Genomic DNA, 14,793 nt, shown 5'->3' with positions numbered 1-14,793 from the left:
CATTTTCTTTGACTGATGAATCTATTTCTTCTCTTGTATCTTCAATGCCTGAGATTCCCTCTTCCATCTCTTGTATTATGTTGGTGATACTTGCATCTGTAGTTCCTGTTTGCTTACCCAGATTTTCCATTTCCAGAATTCCATTCATTTGTGTTTTCTTTATTGCTTATATTTCCGAATTTTCATGTCTTGAACCATTTACTTCACCTGTTTTTTTTCTTGGTTTTCTTGGCATTCTTTAAGAGATTTTTTGATTTCTTCCAATTTTTGTTCATCTTTCCCTCGATTTCTTTAAGAGATTTCCTTCATTTCATCTTTAAGGGCCTCTACCATATTTATAAATGGTTTTAAGGTCATTTTCTTGTGCTTCAGCTGGGTTGGAATGTTCAGGTCATGTTGTCGAAGGATAGCTTGGCTCTGGTAGTGCCATATTGCCCTTTCTGTTGTTGAGTGTGTTCTTACACTGGCGTTTAGTCATCTGGGTTTGGGATGATTACAGGGCTAGGTATTGATTCCTGAGTTTGTACTTGTTGGATGGGTGTTTTGTTCCTTGGTTTCTGTTTCCTGTCTGGTCCTATGGCCTAAGTGGCCATGGGTTCTGGTGACTATGGAGTCTTCAGGTCCAGTAGAGTGTCTCTGCTGTTTTTTTTTTTTTTTTTTTTTTTGGTGGCCTGTAAGACCTCTGGGGGTTTGGGTGCCAATATTGCCTCTATGGTTCCAAGAACTGTGTGGCCTTTGGGGTTCTGGTTACCAGCTTGGCCTCTGGGATTCCTAGTATGGCGTGCCCTCAAGTATAGTAGAAGTTTTCTGCCAAGATTGTGAGCTGGGATATGTAAACTCAGGAAGAGAGTGCATTTAGGGGCTATTGGGCCAGCTTCAGGTAGTGTTAGCTGAGTGTGGGCAGTGTTTTAGCTTGGATCCCTAAAACTGGCCTGGCCTTGGGTAAGGCAGAAGTTTTCTGCTGAAGCTTTGGGCTGGAATAAGAAGCTTAGGGGGCGGGTACAGTCTGGGGTTGTAGGGCAGGCTTTAAGGAGTGCTAATGGGCAGTGGGAGATGTCATACTTGGGGTCCCTAGGACCAGTCTGGTCTCTGGTAAAGCAGCCAGAGTTGAGGGCTGGAATATGGATCCTAATGGATGGGGTGCTGTTGGGAGATGTTGGGCAGACATTAAGCTCCCAGATTTCTTTAAGGGATTTATTCATTTCCTTCCACTGTTTGCTTGTGTTTTCCTGTATTTCTTTAAGGGACTTGTTAATTTCCTCTTTAAGGTCCTCTAGCATTGTCAAATAGTTGGTTTTAAGGTCTTTTTCTTATGTTTCAGCTATGTTGAAATATTCAGAGTCTGTTATGGTAGGATTGATGAGCTGTAGTGGAGACATATTTTTCTAGCTGTTATTGATTGTTTTTACACTGGGCTCTAGGCATTTGGACTGGGAAGATTATACTTCTAGGTGCTGATATCTGGTTTTGTCTCTGTTGGATGAGTGTTTTGTTTCTTGTTTTCTGCTTCCTCTCTGGATTTTAGGAGAGTATGGTGGCTGTGTGTTGCCTGGTGAGAAATTTTCTGTGAACCTGATAGGTGTGTTCATTGGGGCTTCCAAATAAAATGTATTTCTGGGTATTGGGAGCTGACACTTAGGAATGAGGTTAGGCTATTGGGACTGAGAGCTTCACTGAAGGTAAAAAACCCCGAATGTTCCACCAGAAATGATTATTTAGTCTCCTTGGAATGGGAGTGTAGAGTTAAGAGAGGTCACCCCAGAAGGTCTGCTATAGTGCCTGATAGAGTTGGGGGCTGGGATAAAGGAACAGGGGGAGGGAGGTTAGGAAGGGAAGGTCTGTGGGATACACAGAAAATGTGTGGTGGTGTGGGAGGAAGGCTGCAGCAGGTGTTCTGTTATAGAACTAAGAAGAATGCTGAGGATTGGGTTTGGAGGAGAGGAGGTGGTGTGTTCTGAGGCTCCAAATCAACCCAAGCAGACACAAAAAGTTAAGGCAAGAGTTAATTCAGGGCAGTACAAAAGAAGTGGGGAGGGGAGGGGGATGATGGATCAGGGCAGCAGAATGGACTCAGGAGCTGAACTGCAACCCTGAATGCCTGTCGAAGTGAATATTAAGCATAAAAATCATAGACATTTGTTGCCAAGTTACAGTTACAGTATTCACCAATCAGGATTCAGAGATTAGGGGCTTTCCTTGACTGGGTCATCTATTCTATGCCATTGATCTATGTGTCTGTTTTGTGCCAGTGCCATGATTTTTTTTATGACTGTGGCTCTATGGTATAATTTGAAATCAGTATGATGATACTTGCTTTTTGTTCAGGATTACTTTGGCTAGCCTTGTTCTTTTATGTCTCCATATAAATTTTGAGATTGGTTTTTTATGTCTGTGAAGAATGGTCCTAGTATTTATTGAAGGTTTCATAAAATCTGTAGTGTGATTTATGTGGTGATGTATTGTGTCCCCCAATGTATTGTGCACCCTAATAAAGCTTATCTGAGGATCAGAGGAAAAAGCCAGCAACTATATTAAACATAGAAGTCAGGCAATGGTAGCACACGCCTTTAATCCTAGCATTCAGGAGGCAGAGACTCATCTGGATCTCTGTGAGTTCAAGGCCACACTGGGAACAAAGCCAGGTGTGGTGGCTCATTTCTTAAATTCCAACACTAGTTAGCTAGTACAGACAGACAGGAAGTGATGTAACTGGGCAGAGAAAGGAAGTGAGATGCAGAACAGAAAGGCATATAGGCGTGGGTATACAGAAAGTAGGTCTCTTTGGCTGAGGATTTCTAAGTGGGAAGAATGTGGCTGGCTTCTTTCTGCTTTTCTGATCTGTCAGCTTTCACCCAAATATCTGGCTCCGTTTTTTTTTATTATTATTAATAAGACCATTTAACAATTTGTGTAGACAACAGAAGTCATCCTCTGTCTGACCAGGAGCAAATCAGCCTTGCTACCAGGAGCAGGGAGCAGGGAGCAGGGAGCAAGGTCATGTGACCCTTCTCCAATTCCAACACACAATAGCAGGAATCACCACCTCCTTTGGGCCATATCCCAAGGTCATGGGTGCAGCAAATACCACTACAGATTTATGTTGGTGGGATATCAATTTTCTCATTGATCTTTCTTTTTTATGAGCATGAGAGCTCTTTCTATCTTCTGACATCATCCTCAATTTCTTTCTTCAGTGTTCTAAAGTTTTCATTGTAAAAGTTCTTCATTTTCTGGGTTACATTTTTTTCCCCAGGTTTTTTTTTTTTTTTTTTTTTTTTTTTGTTACCAAATAGGATCATTTCCTGGATGTCTTTTTCAGTATGTTTGTCACTGGCTTTTGCATGTTAATTTTGTATGCTGACACTTTGCTGAAAGTATTTATCAGCTCTAAGAGTTTTCTGGTGGAGTCTTTTTTTTTTTTTTTTTTCGAGACAGGGTTTCTTTGTGTAGCTTTGCGCCTTTCCTGGAACTCGCTTTGGAGACCAGGCTGGCCTCGAACTCACAGAGATCCGCCTGGCTCTGCCTCCCGAGTGCTGGGATTAAAGGCGTGCGCCACCACCGCCCAGCATCTGGTGGAGTCTTTAAGGTCTCTTATGTAGTGAATCATATCATTTGCAAATAGGGTTGCCTTGATACATTGACTTATTTTTCTGTTTGTATTTCCTTCCTTCTTTCCTTCCTTCCTTCCTTCCTTCCTTCCTTCCTTCCTTCCTTCCTTCCTTTTGATCTCTCTTCCTTTCTTAATTTTTGACCTTCCTTCCTTCTTCTCTCCCCCGCTCCATCTTTTCTTTTGTATTATTGAACTAGTTAAGACTTCAAGAATTATATTGAATTGGAGTGGAGAAAATGGACACTAATGTATTTTAAGAAGAAATATTTATGAAACTTTCACTTTTATATATTATATGATTGTGAATTTGTACCTAAATTTAGATGTGTAGAAGTCAACAGAAGATATAAACTTAAAAGTGAATAAAACAAACTACTGATCAAGGAAACAAGGGCTAAGCGCAGGAACAAGGCAAGAGTGTCCAAGTGATTAAATATTTATAGTCATGATTTGAGCTAATTATATACTTTTAGGGATTAATTACAATAGCTACGACAAAATAGTACAATAGTATAAAAATTTCCACTTTTGTTTTCCTTTTCCTTTTTAATGTTGTTTCATGAGATCTGAAATCCTTTAGTTGCACTGGACAAATCAAATGGCCCTCCAGGGAGAGAGTCTAAACTATGAGCACATTTAAAACTATCCAGTGTTTTCAGAAAATCTGCTTACTGGGTCTCTTGAGGTTTGAATAATTAGCTTCCTATATTTTATGTTAGGTTATTATTTGGTACTTTAGGCTAGAGAAATCAGGGAAGCCAGTCTGTGAAGATGCTGTTTGTTTTATACAGGTAAAATGCACAGACATGTTTAAAGAATGAGAAGTGCGGCTTTATTTGTAGATAAGAGTCTTGTTTTGAAACTGCTAAGATGGATCGGTCATATCTAAAGTGCTTGTGTTTGTCTGAAGCAAAGTAGATAGCAACCTGGAAAAGGAATTGAATACCACAGAAAAATAATTATGAAAAAGTTCCCTGATATATAGAAAAAACGTTATTTGGATTTGACTTTGAGTTAGAATAACATTGTACCTGAGGAAATATAATTGGAAAACATCAGAAAGCTTTGTAATATTGTGAATTTACTCCAGGTGCACATTTCCAATACATACTTATTTTGCAACGTGCTGTGGAGAATTTGAAAACAGAATAATACTTACAGATCAGAAATTTGATTTACTTTTTACATTTTCTCCTCTTTTAAAAAGATTTATTTGTTTTCATTTTATGCATATGATTTTTTTTTTGCTTCCATGTATGTATGTACACTTCTTGCAAGCAGTGCCTGAGGAAGCCAGAAAGATTCATTGGGTCCTCTGGAACTGGAATTACAGACAGATGTGAACTGTCAGGTGGGTACTGGTAAACCGAACCAATTTCCTCTGCAAGAGTAGTGAGTGCTCTCAATCACTGAGCCATCCCTCTACCTCCATCTCCCGTGGTTTATAACAAATGTTTGTATTAATTTTATTTCTCAACAGTAAGTAAGACAGTTAAAGAGTTTTAACAAATGGAAAATTTTAATTTTTCTTGGGTGAGAGAAACTGAGGAGAGTCAAAGTAATTAAAATGAAAAAAAGGTACTGAATAGATTGAATCTTGAAATTTGAAAGTGATGGGTGTTGCTTTGTATCATTTATTTTCACAAGTAGCTTTTTGAAAAAGATACACAGTTACTTATATTTTCCTCAATAATCAATCAAAACAGCAGCTGTTCTTAAATTAGAAGGGGTTGGGTTTATTTGGATGTAAAGTAGGTTTCATGGCAATTTGAGAATTAATAATACAGAGTCTGTCTTGAGGGAATAATAAACTTACAATATTTATCAAAACAGGAGAAAATGTACACAGGTGAGTGTTTTGATGGGTGTTTTGCTCAAACTTAGCAGATGACTATAGGGGTACTGAACTTACAACTCTATTAGGAAACTCCTTACCAAATATTTCCTTTAAGAATTAGGAAATTCTTAAAAATTTAGGTGTCTGAAAAATCTATTTTGGAGAATTCTATATATGACAGACTTAGGACTGTATAAAGGTATGAACAAGGGGACCACTCACAACATAAGTCAAAAAAAATTAAGTCTGGCCTTTCGTATTGTGGGTATTTTAACAGTTGTAAATGAATGTACATTATATGATGAACAAGAATGATTTTAAAACCCAACCAACTGTAAGAAAAGATTTAAAATTACCTGTTCTCTGTGTGTTTTCTCTGTGGTGTTAGTGTTTTCTCTTGGTAATTAAACATCATATCCTTCACTCTCCAATTGCAGATATCTATATGAGTCTTTCTTTGGACTTATTTTTGGATACTACTCTGTGTCAAGTGAATCTAAGCCCTTCCTGTCTTGAACTTTATCTGTTTCTAAATTCCATGATATTTTGGTATCATATCATTCTACTCTAAACTCAAAAGCATTCCTGGGTTTTACCAAGGTGATGGTACACAGCAGATACAGGTTCATTGACAATGCTTCCCATAGCTTTAGAACTTGAAAGATGCTTGAAGCACTGTGATTGGTTATAACTGTGGGGCTTTTGAAGAATAATTAAAAAAAGGTATGCAAATTGAAAAAAATGTATTTACTTATTTAAACTTTTCTTTTTCTCCATAACTGGACATACTTTTCAAATTTCATTGTTGGCTTTAGATTTCCCCTTTAACCTCATTGTCTTTTTCTTTACTTTTGTAATGGTTTGCCTTCTACTTGCTCTGTCACTTAAGACCTCTGCATAGTCTCCTTTCTTGTCTTTAAACCTATAATCATGCATATTTCCATGTGTGTTTCAAATAATCAAAATACATCTTTATTTATGTTTTAAGAAAAACTTACGTACACTATGTTGTGATTCTGAGTTTTAGGATGGATTCCAAAAATAACCATTGTAGTCCTTAAATCTATGGGAGTTGTATCTAGTTGAGAAAGAACACTTAATGAATTACACCTACTTAATTATAAGCGCTAGGGAGACACACAGAGTTCTTTGAGAAAAAGTACATTGAAATTACATTGAAAGTACACTTTGATTACCAAATTGCCTGAATACTATAATCTATTATTGAATAGGAGGTAGTTAACATATTTTGAAGAATCTTTTATCAGAAGGGGATAGTTAATACATTTTGAAACATCTTTCAGAAATGGAATTCTATGCTCTCTGTTTTATGATGCCATCTCTAATTCATTCATTTATCTCATGTATTCACAGTATTATGGAAAATAGCTTACTAGTATAAATATTAATTACCTCATGTAGAACACCTACATATTGAATACATATTATGCTTATATTGTTACATGAAATGTTAGTTTTTTAATATGTACAATAGGTTAATAAACTGTATTTCTGGAATAAATTGCTAGTGACGGAGCCATGGTATCAGTTTTGTTTTGTTTTTCTGAACTGAGAGCCTATCTTGTGCCTGCTGTGCTGTTTATTCTCCAAGAAGAGGTAGACCTACAACGTAATGTGATAGGTTTTTTTTTTTTTTAAAGTTGAACAAATACATTCTACTGCAGAGGTTTAAAATTTCTGCTCATGAGCTGAGCTCTCCAGGAAGCGATTCTCACTTATGCATCATACTTTATGGACAAGTTCTAAGCTAGAATGTGAAATCAGACACTGAACTGGAATCCAGAAATATCATGTGGAACAGAACATTGCAGGACTGCCACAAGCTTCATTTCATTTCAGAACTCTATGGGCATAATAGGTGGTTTTCCCCTTTCTGGTTTTCCATAGGCACAACTAACAAATAAATATTGTATATATTTTTGGTGTACAACATTTTGTTTATATATGTTTAATATATATACATAACTATATTAGCTTATTATAAAGTTACATTATATATATATTATACATACATACATATCTTAAACTAATGAACATGTTTACCTCACATACTTATCTGTTGTGAGAACATTGATGATTGACTCTCAGCAATTTTCAAGCATTCAGTTATCATCATCCATAATCACCACGCTGCAGTAGATCTCCAGGAAGTAACCACCACGTCAGTGGAGCTTTTGTATTTTTTTTTTTACCATTATCATCTTGCTCTACACCAATTCCTAACACCACTTTTTCCTGGTTCACTATTATATTCTTTGCTTTTATGAGCATGACTTCCTTCAGATTTTATATGTACATAAGATCTTTAAGCATTTGTCTTCTTGTGTCTGTAGTTTCACTCAGCATAACACTCGAAGTTCATTAATGCTATCATGAGACACAAAATTTTCTTCTTTTTTAAAATTTTTATTTATAGATTGATTTTTCTATTGTCAGCATGATACAGTATAAATTCTTATCCTAATAGTGAAATGTTTCATTGAGGCTTGCCCAGTAATTGAGTACAACCAAAACTTATTATAAGCCACAGTCATGCTAGGGTCCCCCCTGCTATATAACCTCCCTCGTCCTGTGGGTTGCAGTCTGATTGTTCTTTGCTTTATATCTAGAATCCACTTATGAGTGAGTACATACCATGTTTGTCCTTCTGAATTCCCTTCTTTTTAAAGGCTATGAAACAGTCCACTATATGTGTACTATGTATTTCTATGTGTTTGTGTGTGTGTGTGTCTGTGTGTATATGTCTACATTTATGTTTATTGTTCACTCATCTGTAAGGGAGCACTTGAGATGTTTCTATGTTTGTTATTATAAATAATGTTTCAATGATCATGGGCCAATACAGGGTCATTTCCTCTAGATGATTCATTCCAATACTAATAATGGTTAATAATTCCCTCTTTCCATTGTTTGTTCCTGTCTCTCTCTATCTTTTTTGTCTCCCTTTCATTCCCATTCCAGTTCTCCCATTTCCTTCTTTTTTCTCCATCTGTCTGTCTGTCTGTCTGTCTCTTTCTCTATTTCTCATTTTTCTACTTTTCCTCTCCTTTCTCCTTTCTCTCTCCCTGCTTCCTTTCTCCTTCCCTCCCTCCTTCCCTTCTTTCTTCTCTTTCTTTCTTTGATGGAGATGAAATCCAGGGCCCTAGATACTGGAAGGGGTGTGCTCTATACCCCTATTTTAAAATTATTATGGAAATGGCTCTACGCTTTCTCTAGTGAATATACCAATTTATGTTCCTAATAACTCTGTACAAGTTTCCTTTTTTAACACCTAACCAAAACTTCTTACTTATGAACCTTTGATAAAAGCTCTTTTAATAAGTAAGGGATGGTATATCAGAGTGTTTTTAATTTGCCATCCCCTGATAAATAGCTATGCAAGTATTTGCTCATATATCTGTCCACCATAGATGCTAAATAAAAAATCGATTTTCATAGCCTTGAGTTCTAACCTTTGGGACTATTAATATAATTGCCGTAATTTTCAGTTTCTTCTTCTGCTGTCCTTCAGGTAGCACCGCAAAGATCATCAATGGAAGGAACAAATCACTCTGTGGTATCAGAATTCATGTTTGTGGGACTCACCAACTCCTGGAAGATGCAAGTACTTCTCTTTGTGTTTGCTTCAGTGTTTTATATGGCAAGCATGATGGGGAACTCCCTCATCATTTTGACAGTGGCTTCTGACCCTCACTTACACTCTCCAATGTACTTTCTGCTGGCCAATCTCTCCTTTATTGATTTAGGTGTTTCATGTGTCACTTGTCCCAAGATGATTTATGACCTGTTCAGAAAGCGCAAAGTCATCTCCTTTAGAGGTTGCATCACTCAAATCTTCTTCATCCATGTCATCGGTGGTGTGGAGGTGGTGCTGCTTATAGGCATGGCTTATGACAGATATGTAGCCATATGTAAGCCTCTCCATTATTTGACCATTATGAATGCCAAAATGTGCATTTTCATCTTAGTATCTGCGTGGGTGGTTGGCCTTATGCATTCCCTGGTTCAGTTTGTTTATATAGTTAATTTGCCTTTCTGTGGACCAAACATTTTGGACAGTTTTTACTGTGACCTTCCTCGATTCATCAGACTTGCTTGCATAGATACCAACCAATTAGAATTAATGGTATCAGCCAACAGTGGATTCATTTCTGTAGGCTCCTTCTTCATACTGGCCATATCTTATATTGTTGTAATAGTCACTGTTCAAAAACATTCCTCAGGTGGTTCCTCCAAAGCCCTGTCTACACTCTCTGCTCATATTTCTGTTGTGGTCCTGTTCTTCGGCCCTTTGATATTTGTTTATACATGGCCTTCCCCCTCCACACACCTGGATAAGTATCTGGCCATATTTGATGCTGTTGGTACTCCTTTTCTGAACCCTGTGATCTACACACTGAGGAATCAAGAAATGAAGACAGCAATGAAGAGAGTATGCAGACAGCTCCTGAAATACGGGAAGATCTCCTAAACGATTGTGGTGTGAACATTTGTAATTGAACACAGTTTGTTGTTGACCAAATTCAGTGAAAAATCACTTTCCCAGATCAGATTTGCTTACCTACACTGATATTTGGGTGATTTTTCTCTTCTGCTGGGGAGAGTTTTGCAATGTGTTCTAGCAACAGAGAAGCAATTATATATATATATATATATATATATATATATAATCAAAGATTATAAAAATAGGGAGCTTAATTCCCAAAGAAGAATTTTTATTTGAAGTAAACTTTTAGTTATACAGAAGATACAAGAGCACTTTACGGCTTATGAGGGAAATGAAAACATTCCCTCTCTCTCTGAACATAAATTTTCTCACATGCAGGATTATCTGGCAGCACTCCATGCAGAATTTAAAAATTGATCTGAGTCAATTTTTTCGTTTTCTGTACCTTATATATAGTCTAGCCAGTCCTTAGATTGTCTGTGTGTTATTCAAAAAGTTTAGAATCTGCAAGCATGCACACTCAATTGCCATGAATATAAGCTGTCCAGTTAACATTATGATATTTAAATTTACTCAAGTTTTCTTCCTATTTCCTTCCTAGTTCACATATTCTTTTTTCTGACTTAGTGTATATCTGAGTTAGAGTTCAGCAAAAAAATTTTCCTTGTGGGATTCTAGCACCTCTAACTTTGCATCTATATTGAAGTTACAACCTTTCTGGATAGCTTTGTGGGTTGAACATTAGATAAATCTAGTTCCTGTAAGTAATCCATTATTGTGTACCATTTGTATACCATTTCTACTTGACTGTTTAAACTGTGAGTGAGATAAACCCTACATATTGGCTAACTTAATTATTTGTGGGCTCATAGAATGATTCATCCAATCCACCTTGTACTTACACAAGGTATTGTTTTTACCAGGGTACATATTTTATGCCAAATTAAACGTAACACAAACTTCACTAGTCTACATATGCACCACATGACAAGCAACTGAGTTTTTAGATTTAGTGACATGGTTTGATGTAGGGCAGTTACAATGGGGTATTTGAAGCACCACCATCCAGGATGTGTTCTCCAACAGAACATGTATAAAGCCCATGATAAACTGCAGAAATAGCTGTGGTGCTCTCCTATTTACACCTTCTATTGTCTCACCTTGTTCTGGAACTATAGATTTGACTTATGAGCCTAGAAGCTCTGTAGTTGGATGAGTGTTCTTGCTATTTCTGAGTTTTTTTTTTTTTTTACAATCCTCTCATGTTTGCATAAATCTCAAACTATTACAGAATTCTTTCAGATGATTGTCTTGTTTTACTCATTAGAGCAGTGTGTTTTGACCTTGAGTAGTTTCTCATAACACCTTAAAACTATGAAAAGAAATGAGTCAATACACATTTATAAAGGCAAATACAAATTAATATAAATGCAAAGCCCAAGAAAGACCTAGAAGAGTACATTCTACATGACACTGTCTGAAGAAATATAGGCAGAGGCCCTGAATTAAGGGCCACCATAAAAAGGTGTTTGCCTTTATTTGTGAAGTAGTTTTAAAGTGAGAATAGGATGCCAAGGAAAAAAGGCCTTCTAAATATAGCAGGACTGACCCATAAGTGAACTCACAGGGACTGTGGCAGCATGCGCAGGACCTGCACAGGTCTGTGCAAGATGGGGTCCCAGCGCTGAGAGGGGAAATGGACACAAGCACTCATTCCTAACCCAGAAGCTATCTGCAAATGATAACCACTCACAAATGAAAATTTAATTTGCTCTGGTGTAGTCTTACTGGATATAGAAACCACTCTTAATGCAAGATCTTATGCCCGGCAGTAGGTGGCCAACACAAAATGAATTCAGTGGCATTTTTGGAGGTTCTTTGTCTTATAATGCTTTGCCAGGGCATTTTTGTTTGCCTGTTGTTTTTTTTAAACCTTATAGGGCCTTTTCATCTATAGTGTGGTTTCTGCTTTTGTGTTTTTTGTGGGATTTCTGTGTGAGTGAATGTGTGTGTCTCTGTGTCTATAGGTACTTCTTGTGCTTTTTCTTTTGCTCTTTTTCTTCTGCTCATTTCTTTGTTTTTATTTCTACTATATTATTATTATCATTATCATATGCCTGTCTGTATTCTAATGAAGGAGGGAAATAGTGTTGGAATGGGTGGGGAAGTTGGGGGTTCTGAGAGTAGTTGGGGGAGGGGAAATTGTAATCTCAATATATTGTATGAAAAAACTATTTTCGTAAAAATAAAAAGAGAATAGGTCCATAATACATTGTGTATATTTAGAATATACTTTAAAAACTTAAAATGTTACTGAATGGTCATTGTTGCTATCAAGTCATGCTGTGATGATTTATGGAGAATTATGAATTTTCAGAGTATCACTTGCCAGTATTAAAATGAGAAATTTATTTACTGTAATATATTAGATACATCCTAGTGGTTTGCAGAAGCGTTTGAAAGCAAGTTTGTGGGACACAGACAGCAATGGCTTTAGAGAAGCCTATGGAAGAAGTCTGATGTTTTTGTCCTGCTCTGTTGCTTTGTGCACAATCTCTTGTAAAGCATTTGCAACCGTAAAGGCAGTGTTATGAATTAATGTGCTATTTTTGAAACTAAAATTCATATGTTTGGACAATTGTATCATGATTTGTTTTATTTTTATATCCCTAGTTTAAACTATTTTAATAATTTCTTTATACATTAGCTTAGGATTGATTTTTCAGCAGTTATACAGCTTTATTTTGTTAAACAAGTATTCACTGACTGCTTAAATCTTAACAGAAACTTGTGGATGTAGAGTTCTATGAGGCAATGTTCCTTCTCTGGAGGAGTTTCTATTCTGTAGAGCTAGAGAATGAGAAACAGAGTTTCAATGTCACTAGTTTAGTGTGGTGGAGAAGTATATGCAAAAAGTCAAAAAGACTGCAGACTGTAGTACGCTAGAGCACACCAGTGTGTCAAGTTACCTGAGGCACTTCCAAAAAACATAGTCAAAAGCCTTTAACATTTTTCAAGAAAATAAGAAGGTTCGACTATGTAGGAGCTGTAGTTTCCAGAGACCAAACATATGAATTAGCTGAAACAATTCTGAAGACAATATGACAAATTTACAAGTAGATTAGAATTTATCAACCACAGGAAACTAAAAAGGAAAACAGAATAAGAAAGTAGGTAGGAATATGGTATTGACGACAAGAGACTATTGTGTAGTTTCCTCCTCGTAACATTTTCATGGGGTCAAAATTCTACCCCTCATTCAACATCCATATCAGTGTCTTTTATATAAAAAGCCCCCCCAACATCAAGAACAAATGTCACAGCTTCTCATTTTATACTTTTACTCTTTCTTCTCACATAATATACAAGAAACAAGTTTGCCTAGAACTGATTAAACTGTTGTTTAATTAAAGGGAAGATAATTTATTTTCTTTGAGTTAAAGTCTTACTCTGTATCTCAGTAGTTCTCAACTTTCTTAAGGCTGTGTCCCTGTCATGCAGGTCCTGATACTGTGGTGACCCCAAGCCATAAATTTATTTTCATTGCTACTTCATAACTGTAATTTTGCTATTGTTATGAATCATAATGTAAATATCTGATACACAGGATGTATTTTCATTGTTACAAATTGAACAAGTTAAAGCATAGTGATTAATCACAAAACAGTATGTAATTATGTATTATGAAATATTTATTTCTAATTATAAATAAATGAATGTTTGTCTTGAAGCAAGGTAAAGCATGAGTAAAAATCTTCCATATAACAACAGTCAAGGACATTGCTACCTTTCGCAACAATATGTGTAAGAAGTTGATTTCAGAACTAAGGTTGGGATTGCTCCTTTCTCACCAGATCAGAAATTCTCTGGTCAATCTTTGCACTAGCACAATGAAGATCTTCTTCCACAAACCTTCTTCTGTATTTAAACTTGATATCCAACAAGCTGGATACCCTGTTTCACAAAGGTATGTTCCCTTCAGAAAAGAATTGACTTCCCAGAGGTATCCACTGAACGTGGCATAACAAGACACAATATATCTCCCAGAGACACCCACTGACACAGCATAAAAAAAACACAGTAAGACTAGGCATAAACCCTCATGTATGACTAAGTATTTTGAAAAGCATTTGAAGTAATTCAATATTGACTGTTTATCACATAAAATATCATAAATTTACTAGAAGCCAGAACTTTATTATCGTTTACTCATGTAGCTGTCAACAACATTGTTTACTGAATCATAACTGGAATTTGCTTTTCCTCAGAATCTTTTACTTTAGATTTTGCTCTTGCTATAGCTACTAGCTTTCTATATAGACATTCCCCTGTCATGACCTAGACTCCTGTGGCTCCTTCCTTTCTTCAGCAAGACTTCTAAAGTTCAGTCCAGTTCTTGGCTGTGGATCTCTGCATCTGCTGTCATCAGTTACTGGATAAAGGCTCCCTGATGACAATTAGAATAGTCACCAATCTGATTACAGTAGATGGCCAGTTCCCCGGCATCTGGTTTCTCCCTAAACCCGAAATGGCTCCTGCTATCACGGCCTCTTTTTCATTACTCTCCCTCTCCACCCCCAACCCACCCAACCCGATCCCTCATATTCCCATCTCCTCTGCCGGCCCCCTCTTCCCACCCTCCACCCAGGTCCCCCACCCCCCAGTTTACCCAGGATATCGCTTCTATTTCCCCTTCCCAGGGAAATCCTCGCTTCCCTCTTTGGACACTCCTTGTTTCCTAGCTTCTCTGGGGCTGTGGATTGTAGCCCGGTTATCCTTTACTTTACACCTAATATCCACTTATGAGTGAGTACACATGATGTTTATCTTTCTGGGTCTGGGTTACCTGGCTCAGAATGTTTTTTTTTTTTCTAGTTC

At 36.9% G+C, this 14,793-nt stretch overlaps 1 protein-coding gene across 1 annotated transcript; it reads left to right on the top strand.

Moving 5' to 3' along the window:
- Positions 1–9,000: 9,000 nt before the first annotated feature.
- Positions 9,001–9,939, top strand: LOC131908461 (olfactory receptor 4F3/4F16/4F29-like). The gene has a single exon (XM_059259504.1). The coding sequence runs from the start codon at positions 9,001–9,003 to the stop codon at positions 9,937–9,939; it is 939 nt and encodes a 312-aa protein (XP_059115487.1).
- Positions 9,940–14,793: the final 4,854 nt, after the last annotated feature.

The sequence above is a fragment of the Peromyscus eremicus genome, chromosome 4 (assembly GCF_949786415.1).
Source record: "Peromyscus eremicus chromosome 4, PerEre_H2_v1, whole genome shotgun sequence".
Lineage (NCBI taxonomy): Eukaryota > Metazoa > Chordata > Mammalia > Rodentia > Cricetidae > Peromyscus > Peromyscus eremicus.
The sequence above is the reverse complement of the archived record's forward strand: the minus strand, read 5'-3'. Positions and strand labels throughout refer to the sequence as shown.

Coding starts and splice junctions, on each gene's coding strand:
- LOC131908461 (XM_059259504.1), top strand. CDS start 9,001: ATGGAAGGAACAAATCACTCTGTGGTATCAGAATTCATGTTTGTGGGA.